This window comes from Aythya ferina, assembly GCF_964211825.1.
Source record: "Aythya ferina genome assembly, chromosome: 6".
Lineage (NCBI taxonomy): Eukaryota > Metazoa > Chordata > Aves > Anseriformes > Anatidae > Aythya > Aythya ferina.
Window position 1 is genome coordinate 40,503,572 of NC_140303.1, and position 22,455 is coordinate 40,526,026.

Sequence of the window (22,455 nt, forward strand, 5' to 3'; positions counted from 1 at the left end):
CGGCCCCCCAGCTCCATCCTCCCGGAGCAGGGACGCTGCAGGAGGTGGGTGCCCAGCGCAGGATGCCAAGCTGGTGCAGAGAGAGGAATTTGGGGAAGAGGAGGAAGGGTATGCTGGACTACACTGCTGGGGCTTGGTCCTGGCAGCACGGCTATTGCAGTGCTTGCTCGTAACTACCGAGCGAAAAACCTCGATTCTGAGAAGCTAATGAATGCACAGCAGTCTCAGACAAGTACAAAAAGCAGCATCTTGCTTGGCCCCAGGGGAAATTTTCCATTACAGCAGTGGAGACCTCACTTCAGCAGAGCCAGCTTCTGGTTTGCAGGACAGTCTGCGTTAGCAGCACCAGCAGAGTCTGAGTCTGGCCGAGGATGCTGCACGTGCCCCCCCAGTTCTCATCATGCTCTGTGCAAGGTGCTCACATCCCTGCTTAAAAAATGAAAAGGAAGGTGTTGTTTTCTTCTTCTTTTTTTTTTTTTTTTTTTTTTTTTCCTTTTTATTTTTCCCTAAGAATTCCAATAAAGCAGAGCATGGCTCGGCCCCCCTCCTGTCCGCTGTCCCACATGTGCACCCCCAGCACGCTCATGCAGACAGGACAGGCACGAGGCAGCCGTGAGGGCAGGTTGGCTGCAGCCGGTTGTACTGACCCCAGCAGTCCTCGTGTCCCCAGGTCAGGATGACAGTAAAACGAGCACAAAGAGCCAGTGTTAACGACTGCTGAAACTGAAAAGGAGGAAAAACCCTCCTGGCTTCCTCCCGCTTTGCTGAATCCAAGTGCAATGAGCAAGCAGTTTTATCTCCAGAGGCAGCATGGAAGTAGTCTGACCCAAACGAGTCTACATTAATACTTTCTTGCATAAAATGTCAAAATGAAACACAGAGTAATTCATATTTATGGGGAATATAAATTGCTTTTTATTTAATCTTGCAAGCATGAGAAAGAAAATTAAATTAATTCCTGAAATCCAGATATAAATACGTTTTGCTGTATGTATAGTAACTTGCCAGCTATTACTCTAGGAGATTTCTTATATTTTGTCTCTGCTTTATAAGCTGGAAGTCTCAGCAAGATTTGCAATAGAACGGAGGATCTTCCAATCAATGATGTTCTTCTCCGCAGGGTGCAGGGGCTCCAGCTCCAAGGCTAAAACCATCCTGCTTTGAAACCCAAAGGGGCTGAGCGGCTCTGGCATCATGGCACCTGCATTGCTTTGTCAATGGGAAACTGAGTAGTAATGTGGATTTGTTAAAATCACGAGAGGAGAGGCAGCTTTGAGAATGGAAAGATGAAGGGGCTGCATCATTTACCCTGCCTGTCTTATTTGTGATGAATTTGGGGTTTTTGCACGTGCACCTGATGCACGTCTGTGCCCTCCTAGCTTCAAGCTGGACCTTGCCGTGCAGGAGCAAAGCTGGAGACAGTAATGTGTGTCATGGGGAGCTGCCACTGCTGGCCAGCACAGCCTGATCCATGCAGCACGCTCACTGTGAGGGCCCCTTTGCTCTAACTTTTTCTTGTAGGGCTTATTTCAAATGCATACAAACCCTATAGAAGGCAGAAGCATTCCCTGGCGAGAGGCACCTGTGTGCTGCAGATGACTCTCCCAGGCAGCTGGACTGCTGCTGGCTTTACGTGGTTTCCAGCAAGGATTTCCCGTCTCCGTACAGGTGCCCCCAGGCAGCCCCCGGTCCCGATTGCCCCCAGCATCGCCTCCCCTCCCACCCCCACTGTGGAAAGCACAAAAGACAAAATCAGTGCTTCCCCATAGTCCTGCTTCCCTTTGTCAGGTAAAGGCAGTGTTTGATTTGCTTCAAGTTAAAAACAATCCAGATACTATGCTGTAGTGTATATATTACAGCATCTCATTGGAAATTGGAAGAGGAAAGAAGAAGGAGAAGGTGATTATCAGTCATTCTCTCAATAAAAGACAGAAATTTTAGAAAAAATCATCCTTGTTGTGGGATATGTTGGATGTTGGAGCTCTTTCCATTCTCTAATTATGCTCTTTAGCACAGCCTTTCTATTTAACCTGATGATTATTGCAGCTGAAGATATACTGATGTGTGAACTTTTTAAAGCTTGGAGTTTTGTTTATGAACGAGGTGGAATCACAGAATCATTTTGGGTTGGAAAAGACCCTTAAGATCATCAAGTCCAGATATCACCTAACGCTAAACCACATCCCTAAGTGCCACGTCCACACGTCTCTTAAACACCTCCAGGGATGGGGACTCTGGGCAGCCCATTCCAACCCCAATCCCTCCTCTCCATGAAGAAATTCTTCCTGATCTCCAAGCTAAACCACCCCTGGCAGTGCTTGATGCCCCGCAGCGCCCCGCTGCTGAGCTGGCCCTTCCTTCCCCGGCCGGTGAGCGGTGCTTCCTGCTGTGTGCGCTGTCCCGAATTGCTATCAATCAATTCAAGGCACAAACAAAGCAATTAAAAATCAATAGCAATGCAGCTATTAGAGAGCAAGATTTCATTAGGGTTAATAATCACAGGAATTAGGGAACTAATCAGCCCTAGTGATCTCCAGGAGAAGCCATTGCAGGCTCTGCATCCAGCCTGCCCACAGACCTCGGTTACTGTGCCAAACACTTAGAATAAATGACTAGATGTTATTTTGTAACTAATGGTCATGATAATGACCAAAAATCAGGCTTGTAGCTAATATCTTACTTGTATACTTGGCAATAATCCTACTTTCTGAAGGATAAATAGGAGCAGTGTGCTGTGCGGGGAAGGCTCGTCCTCTGTTTCTCTGTGCCTGAAGAGACCATTATTTTTTTCCATAAAACCAGCTTGCAGGCACTTACATCCTTGTAAATTCACTTTGGTAGCTTTTGTCTCTGGGTCACAAACCAGCAGCTGATATCCCTGTGGCCCCATTCCAGGGTACCCACCGGGCGAGCTCTGCCCTCTCCCCATAAAATCCAGCCAGTGTTTGGGTCATTTCTTTTTCTCTGCAAGTTGAACAGGTCCTTGGAGACTGCTAAAAGTCTTAGCAAAACATCCTAATCACCCAGAAATCAGGAGGAGCCTTCTGGGTGTGCTGCCACTAATCAGTCCATTTGCTGCAGGCACGACTCATTCTGCTCCTTAATTCAATACAGCAGATGCAAACCCATTTCTGCTCCACTCCGCATCGCTGCTGGGTGGGTCATCACGAGCCCACCGTGCACCACTGCAGCACCACAAACACGAGGACGGTGCTGCCACTTTTCCCTGTAACATTATATTCTGCTCATAGTGGTGCCCCAGGAGCAGGTGCTGGGGGCAGAGAGGTGAATTATTCGTGCCCTTCAGGGGGTGTGATGAAGGGTGATGGGTGTGTGGCTTTGCAAACCCTGCCAGTAGCAGCAATGCAGATGTTTGCCCACCGTGAATGAATACCAGCTCCTCCTGAGCTATGCACAGGGTGGTCAGTGGGACACATGCACCCTGCTCCGTGCAGAGCTGTTCCTGTAAATCTTTCATGGCAACATCTCTGGTTGACTCCTCAGGCACCCCAAAGCAGCAGGAAGATGGTGAGAATCCATGATGGACCAGAGCGAGGTGGTCTGAGAGCTATCTGTGGAAGTGGTATGCATGCAAGACAAAATATGAGCAGTGAGATGAGGTGAGGAGACAGAAATTAAGGTCTGAATATGAAGAAAAGATTTTTGGTCAAAGCCCTGATGAGAAGGTTAAAGGGATGACTTAGCAGTATGAAGCCTGTTGTGGTTTTCTGTTAATTGATGTAAAAAAATTCCGTTCATCTCTTTTTACAGATCCTGACTAACTAACTTTCTGGGAACCTCTGGGGTTGTGGCATGCTCCCTGGTGCTGCTGTAAGTTCCAGGAAATGTGCTGGGATATCCAGAAAAAAATCTGTTTATTTATAGCATCCAACATGAAGAATACCAGTAGAGATATTGACAAAAGGCACGGATCAAGGAGAGGAGAGAAAAAAAAATAAAAAGGGCATGTTAATGTAGGCTATCTCCGATAGTACTGGTGAGCTTTGGTATTGCTCTGGCTCTGCCAGTCATTTTCCAAGCTTACCATGTAGGGTTTTTAATTACATCTAATGACAAAGTAGCCAATCAAATCTAGACACTTTTTTTTTTTTTTCCTTTTAATTGAAGTTAGCTAGAGAGCTCATTTTAAAACATCACGTAAGAAGTCTGAGATTTAATACGTGCTTCTGAAAAATAGCAATAATAACAATTGACTTTGGCTTTACTTCTCAGCTGGCAAAGGCATGGAGCCAAGAAAACCTCATCCATGCCATGTAATGACAAAACCAGGCCAGGGGTCTTCACTGGGGTGGGCTTGTGCTTGAGGTCGAGGCACTTGTGGTGTCACTGGGGCTGTCCTACCAGGGCTCAGTGCTCAACGATGCCCCATCTCCTCAGCTGTTAGTTCTGCCTTCTCCTTCGATGTAAGAAAGGAATGTGAGGTCCTTGTGTAATTCTATTAATTAATCTCCTGCATCAGCTCTTTGTTTCCATTGAGTCATACTAAAGGAATGCAAAAGCGATGCGAAAAGGTGATCACTTCCAGGCAGCTGGTGTTCTTGAAAAGACAACGTGGGGACAGTCTGACAACTTATTCATAAGCAATAATGGTCTTTAGTAAGCCCTGGTCAAGTGTTTGTATCTGCCAATGTGCATCTGTGTTTGGGAAATGATCTGCTCAGAGCCTCCCTCCAGGAACACGAGCCCTCAGTGCAGGGGCCAGACCGAGCTCCATCTCCTTCAGAAGAAGCGATCAGCCCCGTTCTTCTGTGGCATGACCAGCTCTGATTAGGAGCACCTAGAGCACTGCTTCAGCGCCTCTGACACCGTTTGTCTCTGAATACACAGCACCGAGCTGCTTACATTAGCTGCTGTTTGTGGCAGGAGACAAGTGCACATGTTTTCACATTGGGCTTGTAGCAGGAACTTACACATACAAGTCATGTAAGAGATGCAAGAAGACCATTTCTACTTAAAGCTGACAGGCAGAAATAAATTATGCACATACTTCAATTCAGGTAATTACAGACATGAAAATGCAGATCTTTTTGTGTAGGAAACACTAGTTATATGCCACCTTTTTGTTACTGAATTTGTCAGTTTTACATTTTTGCTGTGATCTTAGTGATTAAAAAAAATTGCTAGCGAACAACTCACCCGTCCCCTTACTACAACAGCTGAGCAAGATATGTCTCGTGTGCCAGACAAGCTCCATATGACAGCCATGGGACAGCCGGCTCAGCCTTCAGGCAGGAATCACCTCGGGCTCGTCTGGTTTGGGTCAACAACTCTTCCCAGGTCTGCCCTTGGCTCTTACGGCTTCTTTATTCTGAATAAATCAGAGTGAAAACATGCACCGATGTAAACAGGGAACAATCCAGTCCAAGTCCATCAGATTGCTAAAATGCTCAGAGATTTGTATATGTTTGCATGCTTTTTTTTTTTTTTTTTTCCAGATGCAGCCCTGTGATTTCAAATTATAATAAGGTGACCCGACCTTAATTGAACTAACCTTTATAGATCAGTTGATAGGCTTAAATATTTGCTTATATTAGCAGAGAGAAGGAAACCAAAGTCTTTTGCATAGTTACAATTGCCAAGGAAACCACTCTGCTGGTATCCACGTTGGGCATTTCATCTGCTCCTGTGTGTGGCTGTTGGAAACCTGTCTGATTATAAGAAAAATGCTTCCAGTCTGACTAGATGTCTAGTCAATGGCTGCGTAATTTTCTATCAGTTCATCCATGAGCTGCTGCTGTCCTGCTAAAGTTTGTGGAGTCACAAGCTGTCATTTCTAAAAAAGGTACGCAGTCAAATGTGGAATGGGACCCTTGATGGGAAACTGTGAATTAAAGAATGGTCTGTATTCAGAGTGTTTTCCAGGCATCTCATAGTTTTTCCGAAACAACCTTTTAACTATGTGATTTATTTTAGCCTTTATTTTAAACTAGGTCCATCTTTAAGGATTTCTGCTGCTTGAATCACACAACCAAATCAAACACGTTCTAACAAAGACTAATTGGACTCTGTTTAAAAATAAGTGTTTTGCCTGGAAAAGCACTTTTCTGAAACTGAGCAACGTGCTTAAATGAGTAGTGACACAAAGCTCTACACAATTCCTAACTCAGAAGTTCTCTGGGGATTACACGTGTACTTTAATAAAGATATATCAAAATTAAGCACTAATCTAAGAGGCAGCCTTGTTCTCAGTGCTTGTTTTGGGACCAGCCTGTCCCTTTTCAGGCGAGGGTGATGGACAGAGCCTGGACCATGGGCACATACTGATGGACGTGCTCTGATTTCAGTGCTCTTCACAGACACCTCGATTTTCACTCCTCTACCTCCACGTGTGCTAACGAGTTGTGCTTTGAATCAACTTCTGATCTGTGTTTTTTAATCCAGCTCGGAGCAGGCTGTCTGTGGGGCTTTGTGCTGGAGAGCCAGTATAATTATTGCAGGGAGGTTTTCGGAAAGCTGTGCTCACAGCAGAGATAGCATCTCCATTCCTCTCTCGGTGCTAATCAGTTTATGTGAGCCTGCCTTATGCACAGCTTTCTGACCATGCCAAATTCTTCCGAAACAAACACTTCATCCATGGTTATCAGACAGCAACATGCCTGAGAAATTACATTACACTCAGCAAAAAGCCTCCGAAAGCACGGATTTGCCACCTCTTTCCCTCAGAGAGCTGGACAATAGCGGATTTTTGTTATTGTTCATTTTTCTTCTGTCATAAGATCTATCTTTTATTTTTCCCTTCTATATTCTGGACAATTTCTAATCCTTTTCCGTAGGCCACACAATAATAGCTTATTTTTCAGTTTAAAATGAAATATGACTGAAGTCTCCAGTCCGCAGGCTGTCTGCCCCAAACCTCCTTGTTTTCCTCTTATTTTTGTTTTCCCTATTTTAACACAATTCAGATAGTAGCCATAGAAGCCTAATCTGCATGTTCAGAAACTGGAGAAAAATACCTGGCAGGTGCTGGCTTGGCACCATGGCCTGCCAGCACCCAGGCTCTATTTGCAGAGAACAGTAGCTCTCTTATCCCAAGAATGAAATTTAAAAATATATATAATAAAAAAAAAAATAATAATCATAAAAAAGAAATGTAAAAAATACTTAAAAAAAAATCTTTCTATATAATTTAGAGGAGAAATGCACTTTTCTTCCCACTGGGAGGATAGGGAAGGTTACTGAGCAGGACTATGCTCTTCATCACCCAGTCGTCACGGGCAGGCATTGTTTCCAGGATGGAGATACCAACCTTTGTGCCCCAAGGCAGCACGTGGGCTGCTGGAGCCATCAGTCACTTGCTCTTTTTCCAGCAAATGCAGGGCGCAGGGTGGGTCTGGGCATCTCACAAGAGGAGAAAAAAGAATTAAAGGAGGTTGTTTTTGCTGTAAAGCTGCTGTGTAACACTGCCACACGCTGTACCTGGGCACAGCCAGGGTGGACGTCATGGGTGCCCCCTTTGTACAGTCCCTTGGGGATGTGCTGGCTCTGCTGAAGTCCTGCAGAATGAGATCTTCCCCAGTCATCGAGGCAGACGTGCTGCTTGGGCCTGCCCCTGAGGTCTGCAGCCCTACCCACGGCTGCAGTGGCTATCAGCGATGCATTTAGCCTACATCGTGCTATGAGCTGGGACTGTCCTGCACCAAGCTTTGAAAGCACCACACTTCCTCTGTCCCCTTGCCCCCCCCAGGGAGTAGAGGTGGGATCCAGAGGTGGTTATCACCTTACAAGGATGTGCTGACGTGCACATATCAGCATAAAAGACACTGCATGCACTCTCCTAGATCTTGACTTTGTCATGAGCAATTAGAACTCAACATGACAACCTGTTGGACAAAGAGTTCAGCTCTTAAGCTTTTCTATGGCTGAGGTCCAGAGTGATTCCAACCTGGCCAAGCACTTAGGGGGAGAAACACAATTACAACTGCGTGGCAGGAGCCCTGTCCCTTTGGTAAGGGAAAGGTCCTTTTTCCTACACCACTGTCTGAAACCGTAAGACCCTTTGCAGTTGAAGGAAAAGGCTGTGCCATTCTCAGAAACAGTCCATTTATTTATTCCTACCTAAACTGCTAGAGACCAACTAAATAATGCTATGCTGTGGACAGGGGCAGAATATATCTTGCTCTCAAGGGTTTGCATTAGTGGCCACCAGGCTCATGAAGAATGGCAGCATTGCCCGAAATGGTAGGATGGTATTTTCAAAAGCATCAAGGAGGCTGATGACAAATTTCCCTAGCACTCTGGTATGTAAATGCCTTAAGCTCCCTCTGTAGTGTTTGCTCCGATGCAAATGGTCTTTAAATAAGTGCTGCAAAGTCTGCGGTAGCGAGGAGCTGAAAGCTGTGTGCGCTGCACAGATGCAATGTATCCTTCACAGAGCAAACTACGAATCTCCGTCTCACAAACAAACAGTTTCCATCTGTTCCCTCAAATTAATGATTCCTAATTAGGCAAAATACATTATTTCTTTCATGCAAATTCAGCGGTGATTCTAAAAATGCAAAAGGACCTGTAGGAAGCTGTGTTTGCATGAGCCTCTCAGGCAGTGGCAGAGGATGGCTCACTGCTTGTCAGATAGCCAGGGTGCCATCCGACAGATACACCAAGGAGGCTGCTGAACCTGCTCCTTTTGTAGCAGAGCCCCGAGTTGCCTTACATTTGCAAAATGAGGTCTTGAGCTGAGGAATGAAGTGCATCACGAAGAATAAAAGATGGGAGCAATTTAAGAACTCGTGCTGATGGCCAATTGACTCATGCTCTCAATCTAGCCATTCTGCAAGCAGAAGGAGTCGAGATGTGGATGGAGAGAGATGACAAGCAAGAAGCTGTACGTGCCCATTCCATTACAGCTCTTGGGACTGTGGGCTGAAGTCTGACCCCAGGTGTGTGCAGTGCCCAGCCCCCTGCAACCCAAGGGGCAGCACGACCCCAGCTGGCAGCTTGGTGAGCAGTCTGCGCTGCCTGGTCTGTTCTGCTGGAAATGGCTGGTTATATCACATTTAGTCTGCTGAAAAACACTTTAAAGAGTGCCTCGAACCCCACAGAAAGCCTCCCGGTCCCCTTGCTGTTATTAATAACAGCACTCATCACAATTTACATATGCGGCTGGAAGCCTTGGAAGGGCTCCTTTAAACATCCCCTTGCATAAATAGGGGCGATTCCAGCCCACCAGTTTCTTGGTTCTGCTTCAGGAGGATGAGTTGGGTGCCGGAGTCGAAGCAGCAGCAGGCTCCAGGGGTACAGGTGGGTGCTGGGCCACTCTGGGGACAGGTGATGGTGTTTTAGGGGGACGAGGCCACTCCCCATGAGCTAACTACCAGAGGAAGGGGTTGGGGTTGTTGTAGGGACCTGGTCTCCTACAGCGTCACTTGATGCAGCTGGTACTTTACACTTTTCCCTTTCTAGCTTTTTCTTTTTTAAATTCACATTTGGTTCCCTGGACTCCTTTGCTCAGTTTTCACATCTCCTAGCATTAAAGGTGAGATAATGCATCTCTCATTGCGCCTGGTTAATTAGCTATCATTGGGCAGGCGATACTCTCTACTTGTATTTTCTGCTCTTTTTTTTAAGCACCTGAGGATGTGCAGTCCAGGGACTGCTGATTTGGGGTTGGGCAGTAAAACCTAATCCCTTCTGAATCACTTATTGTTATGAGTGACAAAGAGTTTATCGGAGCATTAGCTGCTTCTCTGGACTGTAACAGCAAGCCTGGTCTGCTGCTGGCTACAAGCAGTTCCCCTGCAATTATTACTTAAAGCTGATGGCTGATATGAAAACTGCTCATCATCAAAGCCGTCTCAGCACCATCAGGCTCCATTTTTCTATCTCAGCATGCATGTAGAAATTTTACTTATCTAGGATAAATATTCATGCCAAATTCCTATCGAAATATAGAGAATAAAATTTATCACTCATTAGATAAATGGAGCACAGAAAATATAATGAATGCTGTAGCCATTTTCAATGCAAAATCCATATACATTATCCTGCTATCCCCCAAATTGCTCTTTGGGTCAAAGAGACACTGCAGAAATATTAGTGAAGTAAATTGCTGAGCCCGGTAATTAAAATATCACGTAATGGCAACTCATGCTTACCCCTGTTCCTTACATCATTGCATGAAATTTGGCAGAACTTTTCAGGGCTCTCCAAGGTTTCTGGTTGGTGATGGAGGTGTGCAGGTCCCAGTGTGGTCGTGTTGGTCCTGCAGGCAGCTGTCTGCACCACCAGAATTGGGTTTTGTGGATTCACAGCAGGTGAACACCAAAGTGCTGGAGAAACACGAGAAGGTTTAATCACATTCAGAACCTTTCCCTTCTCCTTGCCCACCCAGGTCATGAGGATTTTTGTGCATGTGGCTACGTGTGTGCACAGTCTACAGCAATGCAAATGTTCTGTGCAGTAAGTTCTGCAGGTCAGTAAATCCACTTGAGGAAAAAAAAAATAAAAATAATATAAAAAAAAATATATATATTTTACCCTAATCCCCCCACAGTCCCTTTCCTGCTTGAAACATTTACATCCCTACTGTCCAGGATTTGGGCACAAAGCAGGCTTTTATTTTTATATTGTGTACTTTCATCTTGTTTCCTGAGGTCACCAGTGGCAGTGCAAGAGGAGAGCTGGCCAGGCTGAACTGGAGGGGAGGATTTGCAGGTGGGAAGCTGTTACCAGCGTGCTGGGCCATTTATCTCGGTCCTACATGCAACAGCCTATTTAAAATACGGATTTAATAGAGCCGATACTGGTATGGCTGGGGAGAGAACACCGAATTCAATTTGCAGTGTCAGTTCTGGTGACAGGTTCATCTGTAATGCCGTGAATTAGTTGCAGCAGCTTTACCTGTGGCCATTTTGCATACGTTGTCTGCCTGTTCTAGATATTTTAGCCAGCTCTTGTTTCCTAAATGCAGGCCTGTTTTTTCTTATCTCACGAAACTGCAAAACTTGGTGTCGTTTGAATATGCTTTTACCTTCCTGAATCTTGTCCTCCTGTCCCATCCTAGAGGGCCAACTGCTGGTGCATTTCCTGGCCTTCACCCTGCCAGAAAATGATTCCTTGTTGCCTCCAGCCTGCTCTGGTTAGCAGTAAGGGATTTTTTTAGAGCATTAAGGGAGCCTTCATTCAGCCCCTTCCCATCCCCTAATGATCTGTATGAGGACCTGGGGCTGTGCTGTAGATAGCCCTCTCTCTGCGAGGAATTTTTCCAGGATTGCTGCTCTTTGGAAGAGTGCCTGGTACGTGAGTATGGCTATCCATCACCTTTGGAGCTACTCAAATGTTTCTCTTCCAACTGCACATATCCCACTTCCCTGGGACATACTTTGCTACTTGCCTTTCGTATGTTTCCATTTTCCCACTTTGGATTTCCACCCCCCAAAAAAATTATCGTGCCACGGTGCTGGGGCTTTCACAATGCAAATGAGGGCAGCTGCACCCAGATGGCTGAACAAACGATGACTTCAATTAACTCTGCCTCCAGCATATCGTCAGAGGTGCTTTGTGCTGTACTCCTATCAAGAGGTTATAGCAATGCAGTATGTCTCTTTTACAGTCTCATTAAGTCATAGCTGTGCTGGATTAAAGTCTCCATCTTATCAATCATTTTTCTAAACTGTACTAGAAGCGAACAAAATCTGAACTGGAAGGCAAGTGTAGCACGACACTAATTATGGGCCAAACTTTGTGTTGCGTTTTAGCTTTTCCAAAAGCAATGCATGATTCACGTACTTTCTACTTGGTGATTATATTTTTTTTCTCTTAGATTTGGAAGGAACAAACTGCAATTTTTTTCTGAAATAAAATAATTATACCACAGAGATCTTGTTAAGTATGTCACAGTTCAAAGATGGGAGATATAGTGGTGTGTTATCCCTCGTTTGCAGCTGCAATACTGAATTGCATCTCTGGAGAAGCAGGGTTGTATCAGGTGTGGATTAATCTCAGTGCTCAAATATTACCTTTGGAAAGTGTTTTGTTTACAGAAGCCAGCATGCCACAGTGCTTGGGAACAGCCCCAGCAATGCCATTACACTTAATGCTGTGCTCCAAGCTGAGGTAGCAGGGATGTAACCGGACTCGTATGAGGCAGCATGAGGATATCTGCAGGAGAGCACAGCTGGCCAGAGGTTTGTCTTTGCCTTCCCCAGAAGGAAGACGGAGATGGGCAGGAGCTGGAGGTAGGAGAGAGAACAGCATGGCTGCTGCCCTAAAGCTGGGCATAAACCCCTCATGGGCACCCTGGCCATGTGTTTGAATTCCTCCGGGATCTGTCTGAGGACAGTCAGCTGAGGGGAAATGGAGTGCAGTCCTCAATTTCCTTTCCAGCACAAACTGTAGGACTGCTGTTGGGATTGTTTGCACGTACCTCACTGTAAAAAATGACCCAGACCTCTAGTCAGCTGCATAAAAGCCTATCTTAAATAAGGAAACCGTGTATTTATTGTAAGAATTGAAGTCACTGTGGTAAAAGAAGGCGAAAAGGCATGCATTATTAAGTGCAGCAAAGCTTTTTTTTTTTTTTTTTTAAGTGTTTTCTTAAAGAATACTATCTATGGTATTGTTACTAGATTACTAGATAGGAACAACGCAGCTGTTAGTCACAGGGGGCAAAGGCAGGAGCATTAAACAAATTTGTTCTGAAAATAAGTAATGAACTAGCTAAGGGCTCTTAAAGTTGCCTGAACGAGCTCTAGCCTACCTGGAGAACCCCAGAGGTATAGAACTAAATTTCGCATCCATCCATCCAAGGCATGGTAGGGAAATGGCAAAACTTTTGAATCATGAATTACAAAAGGCCAGTACAGGTGCTGCTGGTCTATATGGCTTTCTACAAGATAGAAACTATCAACCACACTTTACCCTTGATACAATGTGCATTTTGTTGTTGTTTAACATCGAAAATTTATTTAAGCATAAAGAAAGCGGGCTATACCTACAGGCTCTTAAACTGTCTGCAGAACCCCAGTTCTGAAAGGGCTTCTACGTCATGGCAATTTAATCAGCAGAAGGTAAGACATTGGGACCAAAGGAACAAATAAGCATATATATATATATATATATTTTTTTTTTTTGTTCAAAATATACCCATGCACTTTTTAAACAGAGGAATACAGATTTCTGTGTCAGTGAGGTTGTTGTCTCTGTGCTCGCTTTAGTGAGGCTGCTACTGGAACACTGTGTTCAGCTCTAGCATCCCGAATTTAAGAAGATGATGCCAATGATTTGGCAAAGATTCAAATAAGCGCTATGAACACAGTTACACTGTGAAAATGTCTTCTGGTTAATTGCAAGAACGTCCAAGGCTTAGAGCTTGCAAGTCTCATTCATAAAATGGGAATTGGTTATGCAGAGCCTGCCACTGTGGGGAAAAAAATGTAAGAAAGAAATCTGGGTGACATGAGATATATTCAGACAAAAACTATAATTTCTGAACACCAAGGATAACTAGCCATTGGAACTGTTGTGCTGAATCTCCATAGATAGGAAAATTAAACTCAATACTTAATATTTTTCTAGACATGATCTAATTAAAAAATTGTTCATTAAGGGAAGACAGTAATGATATTCCACCCTCCATGGTACGTGAATAGATTTCAGTGTGCACATACAGAGATGTTACCACCACAAGCAAGGAGTTTACTGCTCCTTGGCATGCTCTTTCCAAGACTCACATGCTTGTTAAAATCTGAATCTGAACTACTTAAATCCACATGCATGGATTATGGATTGGTATCTTCTGGAGAAGACAAAGAACCGTATTTTGTTTGAAATAGGTAAAATTTGTCACTGCTTCCTTCTGCTCCCCAAGCAATCCTTGCGTGGGTAACTTCTCCAAGGTGTTGGTAGTGGAGGCAACTCTTCAGGAGAGTGATGGCCCCGGGGGATATTGCAAGCACAAATGAACTCTTCTGATTAAGTGAGTGACCCACTGAGCACTTTGCTTCGGGGCTTCATTCTTCAGCGAGGTGGCAGGAAACAAACAGGAGCATCCGGTTGTCTGTGCCCAGGTATGCCCTAAAAGGGGGTTTGCAGCTATAGGAGGAGGGAGTGGAGCTGAGGTTATCTGCCACCTGCAATGAGCAGTGAGCGAGGAGGAGGAGGCACCAAGGCAGGGGTGGAGAAAGGGCAGAAGTGTTATAAAAGAAAGGACTGAAGTGTTACGGAGGTTATAACTTCTCCTTGCTCTGCTTTCCTACGAAAAGGGGTGTTTCTGATCTTCTGGAAACAACAAAGCCCCCACTTTACTGTTAAATCGATCGTTGCTTCCCTAGCGGAGTGCTGTAGCCCAAGGACACCGTCCCCCAGCCGAGCAAGCTGCGACCCTGCTTGGAAACAAGGTAAGCTGTTGCCTCCTTGCCCTGCTGGACAGCAGAGCCAGAGCTGAGTCAGATGCCCCCGACATGGTGCCGAGCCACAGCACCAACGGAAATGAGCAGCACAGCACAGGGCTTTGATAAATATTAAAAATAGTGCAGTGCTTCGATTGCTCCCTGATCTTCATTTGCAAATGGTATGAGAACGTCCATGTAACTTTTATTGAAGTGTTTTTGCAATGTAACTGCATGCTTTCTGCAGGCCAGCTGCACTCCCACTCGACACGGGGCTGGTTCTGCATTGCTCCTGTGGTGCTCGCGCAGAGCCCATTGCTCTGGTGCCTGGCGCTCTCCACAGGCACCATTTGCACAGAGCACGTGTGCTCCCAGCAGCACTCAGGATCTAGGAAATTGTTTTTTTTTTTTTTTTTTTTTTTTTTTTTCCTAGTGCCACCCTTTATGAACTGGGAAGATCCCTGGGCTGAGCGCAGGGTTGCTGGGGTACAGGGCGTGACTGGCTCATTGACTCCAGAGTTGTTTCAGTCGTGGCACTCAGGAGCTGAAGCTGCGCCAAGTGCCTCACCAGGCCTCACGCTTCCTCTCCCTTCCACAGGCATTACAGCACAAGCTCGTAATATTTTCCCCAAAGCCTGCTTTTAATTAATGTATGCAGTTTTGTTGTCTGTCCAAGGATATGGCAAATGTTAGGTGTCATTAGCTAATACCTGCTGTGCTCCGTTTCCCAACGATGCTGTATTTTTTTCTAAAGCAATTCATTTCTCGCTTTGAGAATATCCTGTGGACGTGCTTTGTTCAAATTCAAGATGTTATTTGTGTACAAAAATGGTCATGGTGTACTATTTGAAAAGGAGCTAATGTGATAGCAAACAAATGGAGTGTGTAAAAAACAAAATTACTTAAGATGCTGTGTGATTTCCTCTTCTCTAATACAGCATGAAAATGCCAAGGAGATTTGTGCCCAGTGGAAATCAGCAGGCTGGAATTAGGCGATATTTACTGACAGGGATTAATCCTCATACAGGTGGTGTGGAGTGAGGCTGGTTAGGCTGTGGGGCAAATGAAATTTCCCTGCAAATGAACCAGTGTCAGCCCAGTCCTAACGAGGCAGGGAAGGGGGTATTTAGTGAATGACAACATTGCATAAACTCATCTGGTAGGAAGAGTGCCAACTAATGTCAGCAATCTTTTCCATCTCAAACACATACTTTTTGGTGCGTAGACTTTATATTTGGCAAAGGGGAAAGGAGATGTAGGCGTCATTAATAATGAAGCGATTTTAATGAAAGTTTGAATGGATTTGTGAGCCACTGAACATGTATTCAGAACACTTTGAGTGGCAGTTCCATTACACACACAAATGCCCTAATTGGCAATCGGATCTGAGAGCACTGCGCTTGCTGTCAAGCAGCCACCAGCCTTCTGGGGAGATGTGGCTAATGCTGGCGGAGTGAATTAAACAAAACTGCTTCTTTCTCCACGTCCTGAGATTGCTGGTTATAATTCAGTTTGTTCTCTTTGTTTGAAAACCTTTGAGTAGTTCTTATGTGAAGTTAATATTTACAGCGTGATCGGCATTTCTCATTCCTGTAGCTTCAGCAGTGCACAGCAGTAAATGGAGTGGTGGAGTTTCCTAAGGCAGCAAGGGAGAGGAGCAGGTCCAGCTCTTTGTGAATGCAGCAGCATCCTGTAGGGAATATATTCTTAAGTTGAGAGTAAAAGTCACAGGTAAAAGAATTTTTATATCTTCCCAACGGAGACTGTTCCACAGCCTGATATCTCCCATGTTCAAAAGTTTCTTGCAAGCCAGAAAAATGACTCTACTCCATGCCCAGCCTTTTTCTTTTTTTTTTTTTTTTTGTTGTTGTTGTTGTTTTTGTAGAGCTGAGCTCCAAACCATTTTCTATCAGCTTGTCCTTTAGAGTTTATCATGCATTCTGCATTCTTATTTCCATTTTTTTGTTGAAGGTTGCATTTGTTTGTTTATTTATTAACATGAGGTGGGGATAATATGCTTTAACTCTCAGTTAGCCTTGAAGAGGTCAGGCAGTTGAACTGGATGATCTTTGAATGTCCCTTCCAACTGAGCTGTTCTGTTTCATTCTATTCCATTCTGTTCCATAGTTGAAAAATGAGAAGAAAAGGAAAAAATCATTCGATACCTGGAGGAACTTGAGAAAAGGTAGTTTTTTTCCTTATATCTGGTCTGAACCTCCCCCGGAGCAGCTTTGTGCTGTTCCCTCACATCCTGCCAACTGTTACCAGGGAGAAGAGACCAGCACCTCTCTTTTATCACCTTTGTTGCCCTCCTCTGGATGCTTTCAAGGACCTTAACATCCTTTTGATATTGCGGAGCCCAGAACCGCACACAGTACTCAAGGTGAGGCCACAGCAGTGCTGAATATAGCGGCCAGCTGGCTGTGCCATGTTTAATGCACCCCAAAATGCAGTTTGCCCTCCTGGCTGCCAGGGCATGGTGCTGCCTCACGTGGAGCTGCTGCTGACGTGGATGTCCCAGCTGCCAGCACTGATGGTCGTGTACCCAACCAGAGCCGGGGCTGCCAGCTGTTATTTATTGCATGGTATGTCCACAAACGAGGCACACAGCAACACTGAGCTTTTCTGTGTGTGTACATTTTCCTTTTGCATTTCCTACATTGTAAAATAATTCCTAAGGCTGTATGAGGCATTGCGGGCCAGCCCTTGTGCTCCTGGCATGGGGCAGAAGCCAGACCCCGCTGGGAGCCGGGCAGCGGCTCCATAGCAGCGCTGCTCCTGCACGGCCCTGCTGGCGCTCCGAAATGGAGGCAAGCAGGGGGAAAATACTAACCTGATTGTGCAGGAATAAAGGACATAAAAGTGATAGATTGCTTTGTGTATTTTTCATATCATGTGCTCATGACACTTTTTTTCCATGTGCTAAAAATACCTTCTGTAGCTGCAGAATGGGTCCCCAGCTGCTAGTGGCCAAGTTGATGGATACGCTTGGTCCCGAGCAGTCCGGGCTTCCTTCGGTTTCCTTCTTCAGTGACGGCATCTGGTCCTCAGCTACAAGCAATTTTTGGCATTAAATAAAGGCGTCCCATAAAAGAAACCAACGCCCCACAAGGGTGGGTGAATTGTGTGGCCACCAAGGTCTGGGCTTAGATTCGGTGAAGGAGGAAAGAGAAGATGGTGCTGTAAAACTTTGCATTTCAATGTGTGTGTGTATTTTCCTACCCAAGCAGGTGCCTCTATCTCTCCTATGAACACCCACTCCTTTTGGGAAGCCTGCTGATTTCCCCAATTTTGGCAGTACCTGAATTGACAGATTCGCCAGGCTCTTTTTTAATGTCACAAAAACTTTTCCTTTTTATCAAGTTTCAGGTTTTTGCCCCTCAGTGTCCGTGGTGCTTTTCCCTTGCATTTCGTACAGTTTCTGCTGCTGGCTGGCTTCTCTCTTTCTTCTTTTTTCAAAGAAACCTGCATCACCGTTCCAGTAATAGGAAGTACTGGTGCAGAGGAGACTGGGAGCAGCAGAATCGTCTGAATTGTCTGAAAAAAAGCTGGCTGCCAGCCACCGGGCACACATGAAAGTATGATGTGCGATAGCTATCACTTTTTAATGGTGAGCTAACAGAAAATTAGATTTTTGGACAGCAAGTTTAAACCTTAATTATGGAGAGGACACTGCTGTTTTATAATATAAAAGAATTGAAAGACTTGATGTCCCTCAGGGCTCCTTTCGCTACACCAGTCAGACAGCCCGAGTCATGGGCTGCTGAAATCAATGGCAACGGCAGAAGCCGTTCACGCACACAAACAGTGATGGGAGGAAGGAGAGAAGAGCATTGGTAATGATTCATTCTTTAATGGTAATTAATATGGGCTCAAACCCAGCTAGGGCTGCGTGTTCAGATGGGTTGCCTACCCGAATACGAGCCTGAATATTTTTAGGAAACCCTTCCTCCAAGGGTCCTAGCTCCAGCCAGAAGCAAGTACTCTCTCTGTCACTTACAGTGAAGATTTTTAAATTTTTTTTTAAACTGCAAATAAACAGTGGGACTTGTTTTCCTTATTAAAGCTAAATTGCCTTTAAAATCAATGTGCATTTTGCCTGAATACAAACCCATAATGACGCCCTGTACTTGCATATATCTTAACTGCTAAATGCACCTTTTCTGCCTACTTCAGACATGGTTTGATTATTATTACGACTAAGATGTGGGAAGCATACAATTAAAATTGTATAGCCATCAAGACAAATTTAGCCCGAGTACACTCAAAGAGTTATCTAAAAGCAGCTGCAGTTGCTGGAGCGTCTTTAATAAGTGTATCTCATTTAAAATATTGAACAAAACACTTCAGTGCCTGTTTGGGAAGTGGCTAAGATACCTCTTGATTTTAGTTCTGGAAGATTAACGTGTGTTTTGAGCTGAAAGGAGGCAATCTTTTATCTCGTGTTTCCCAGGCTGTGCTCCCAGCTAACTGGAAGGAAGGAGGAGACCAATTGTGGGACGGGAGAGAAATCAGGTGGAACCTGGCAGGCTGCTGGCAGCATTCGAGGGGGTTTTTAGGAGTATTTAAGGGGTATTTACACAGAAAAGGGGCTCTGGCTCCTGGCTGATGCTCCACAGGCAGTTAGAGAAGTGAGATTTGAGCTAATAATGCATTTTAGGCCACTATGTTAGTAGCTGATGTAGTTTAGCTGAGGCTGCCCCAGTCCTGGCGGTGTCCCTGGGGTGACTTGGGAGAGGCCCCTGCCCACAGCACTGAGGGGTTGCAAATAGTGCCCAGGGAGGGAATTACTCCAGCTGCTGTGCTCTGGTGGGGGCTGTATGGATTTTTGGGCCTCGTTATCTCTGAAACAGTGGCTGGGAGGCTGTGGTGAGGTCCTGGCATGAGTCCTGCTGAGAGGCCCTGCTGCAAAAACCCATCCCTGCCACAACCACCGAGCATCGCGAGGGCTGGCGTTTTCAGACAAACCCGAGATTTGGAAGAACTCTTGTCTAACAGTAACAACAGAGAGCTGGTCAGGTCTGCCAGGTGATTCCTCAGTGGAATCAACACCTATGCTTGCCCCTCAGGTGAGCAGGCTGGTGGCTGTGCACACACCAAACACCTCTCCTTGCACAACTGGAGGCCACCTGCACCCACGCCATGTGGCACGAGCCAAAGCTGATGGCAGGGCTGTTGCTGCTGCTTCTTCCCCGTGCTGTCCTCTCCCTGCCTGCCCGAGTGGATTGTAAATATCCCAAACCTCCTCCTGGTCTCTGAGCACCAAAGTCCCCGCGGTACAGACGGAGAGTGCAGCCTGAGCGACGCCAATGGGATTGGAAGCATGCGAGCACCTCAGCTGCACGGAGCAGGAAAGCCCTTTCCCCAGCCTGTCTAAACTGAGATCTCTTTGTCGAGCTTAAAAACAAGCCTCAAGCACATTGGGGGTAGGGGACCCTCACCTTGGATGGGGCCCTTAGATCAGAGGCAACCACATCTTGGGCTGCTTTTGTGAACTCCACCAATTTTCTTACGGAATTTACCATCTTTTCTTACCGGGAATTTACCATCTCACAGATTTACAGTGCTGGAAAAAACTGTGGCTCCTGGCTAAAGTTAATCAAAACGCCTTCCACTTTAAGTGTTTGCCATAATTAATAGAGTACATACCGAATCTAGCCCTCAAACAAAGTTCAGATATGCCGTGCCCTCCTTGCAAGTCAGACTGCAGCAGTGGCTGTGCACTGCATTACCATGAAGTGACGCAAGTTAAAAAGTTTGAGATGTTTAGAAATGAAACAGTGAGAGTGAGTGAAACGTCTGTATTAGGAGTTTTCACTCTTATTGTGTTGTCTTTAAACACTGCATTATCTTCTGTTCCTGCAGCATTAAGCAGTAAAGAAAGGAGGAGAGTTTTGGTTAAATTTCTCACTGATGTTTCAGTTGATAGATAGCTTAGTAACGTTTATTTTGATTTAATGACAAATTCCATAGCGTATTTGTTCCCGAGAGAACAGGCAGATCTGTTCTTTTTCTTTCCCTTAAATGAGTACACGGCTGAGATTTCTGCTCATCTTAGGGAATCATACTACATTGCGAAATTCTGTTTTGTCTCATTTTCTACCAAAAGTTTATTCACAGTCAAGAGGTCGTCTCAGGCTCCAGCTTTATTTCACACCCTTTTAAGCTCCGGTGCATGTTGTAAATGCTAAGTTTCACCTTAGTCTATCTAAGGGGAAACTTGTAATAGCATCTCCTAACGACACCCATAATAATTTGGTGGTTTGGCCATCTTCACACCAGCTCAGCAGCAAGTGAGGGAAAACCGAGCAGTCTGAAGTCCCCATAGCTCTTCCAGAAAACTTCCCGATTATTATCAGCATTACAAACGGCGACAATTAACAGTCTTGCTCCAGGACTCGGGGTGTCAAGAGGGAGAGCTGGCTTATGGGGCTCGAGCCTTTCCGCACCCATCCCGCTGCTGCAGTCCCCAGCAAGCGTTTGTGCCGGTTCCTCTCCTCCCACAGCAAATGTGGCCACATTGATTTATCGCTGGCAACCAGTCCAAGCCCTCAGGGATATGATAAACAGCTATGCAAGCCTCTCATAGAAAGATGTTCTGTTATCCCTATAAAGGAAATGGATGAAGGAGAAAAAAAAAAATTTATGAGAGCATAAATATCTCCCTCCCCCCGCTGTAGGGCTGTAGGAAGTCACCTGTTGGCGACCCTGCGGGCGGGCAGCCGGGTGCACTCGCACTGCTCCCTGGAGGGGGGCACGGGGCCACGCACCGGGGGCGTCGCGGGGCAGCCCCAGGCGAGGATGTGGGGCACTGTGGGGCACTGTGGGGCGGTTGTAGGGCGTTGTGGGGCGGCCCCAGGCCAGGACGGGCGGCGGTGCCCGGCCGGTGGCGCGGCCCCGCGGGTCGCCCCCGCCGCTTCCCCGCTCCCCGACCCCCTCCGGCGAGCCGCGGCGAGGCGGAGGGAAGGCGCACGGCCGGACCTGTTGCTCTCACGACCCCTTTTATTTCGGCAGCCGCCCGACAACCGCTCCCCGGGGCCGCCGCGCCGCTCCCCGGGGCCGCCCCCGCTTGCCCCCGGCTCCCCCGACCCCGCAGCCGTCGGGGCGGGCGGTGGCGGGGCGGCGGCGCTCAGTAGGGCCCCACCACCACCGCCTCCGCCTCCTTGGACGGCCGCCGGTCCTTGACCAGAAAGTTGATCATGCCCTCGGACTTGATGAGCAGGTTGCAGCCGAGGAAGAAGATGCCGAAGACCACGGTGAGGGCGAGGACGCACATGACGGCGATCTGCACCACCCGCATGATGTACACGCTCCGCTCGTCGTCCGCCGCCGCCGCCGCCGCCCCGCCGCCGCCGTCGGTGACCACGGAGGCGGCGGTGCAGCAGCGCAGCGCCCGCTCCAGCTCCAGCGCCGCGCTCCCGGCGCCCGCCAGCAGCCCCGCCGCCGCCGTGCCGCCCGCCGCCGAGCCGTTCATCCCGCCCGGCCGCCCCGCCGCCGCCGCCGCCGCATGCAGGCGAGCCGAGCCGGGGCGAGCAGAGCCGTGCCGAGCCTAGCCGGGGCGAACCAAGCCGTGCCGAGACGAGTTGGGGCGAGCAGAGCCGTGCCGAGCCCAGCCGGGGCGAACCGTGCCGTGCCAAGCCGTGCCGAGCCGTGCCGAGCCGCCCCGCTCCGCCCGCAGCTCCGCGCCGCGCCCCCCGCCCCGCCCCGCCGCCCCCGGTGGGCTCCGGGAGGGGGCTCGGGGGCAGGGGTTTGGGGGAGAGCAGCGAGGGGCCGGGGAGCGCAGGAGCAGGGTTTGGGGGACAGGGGTCGGGAGAGAGGGGCCGGGGCCAGGAGCTCTGCAGGTGGGTGTCGGGGCTGGGCTTAAGGCAGGCGCCGGGGGCGGATGTGTCGGGGGTGGGTTTGGGGAGGGGTTTTGGGTTGTCAGGGCTCGGGGTGTGGGGAGGGGGGGTTTGCAAGTTGGGTTTCCAGGGAGCAAGTTCTGAGCGTGGGGGGTTACGCACAAGGGGGATTTTGGGGAAGGGGTCTTTGAGGGTTTCTGTGAGAGGGGTCGGGGAGCAGGTTTTGGGGAACAGGTTTCGGGGATGAGGGGTTCTGGAGGCAGGTTTGGGGA

The 22,455-nt window shown here is 47.2% G+C and overlaps 1 protein-coding gene and 1 long non-coding RNA gene across 3 annotated transcripts; one reads left to right on the forward strand and one right to left on the reverse strand.

Annotated features, from left to right (window-relative positions):
- The first annotated feature begins 9,189 nt into the window (after nt 1-9,189).
- LOC311438904 lies at nt 9,190-17,067 on the forward strand. Of its 2 annotated transcripts, XR_014694421.1 has the most exons (6): nt 9,190-9,258; nt 10,349-10,429; nt 10,611-11,252; nt 14,289-14,354; nt 16,473-16,530; nt 16,614-17,067. It is a non-coding gene; the product is annotated as an uncharacterized lncRNA (long non-coding RNA). The 2 variants fall into 2 exon arrangements; XR_014694422.1 differs by lacking the exons at nt 14,289-14,354; nt 16,473-16,530; nt 16,614-17,067 and adding an exon at nt 11,789-11,832 and having other exon boundaries at nt 10,611-11,741.
- Nucleotides 17,068-20,237: 3,170 nt separating this feature from the next.
- On the reverse strand, nt 20,238-22,163 carry RPRM (reprimo, TP53 dependent G2 arrest mediator homolog). Its single transcript, XM_084523923.1, has 2 exons — nt 21,042-22,163; nt 20,238-20,952 (listed from the first exon to the last, which is right to left on the reverse strand). The coding sequence occupies exon 1, from the start codon at nt 21,817-21,819 to the stop codon at nt 21,475-21,477; it is 345 nt and encodes a 114-aa protein (XP_084380049.1). The 5' UTR covers nt 21,820-22,163; the 3' UTR covers nt 20,238-20,952; nt 21,042-21,474.
- Nucleotides 22,164-22,455: the final 292 nt, after the last annotated feature.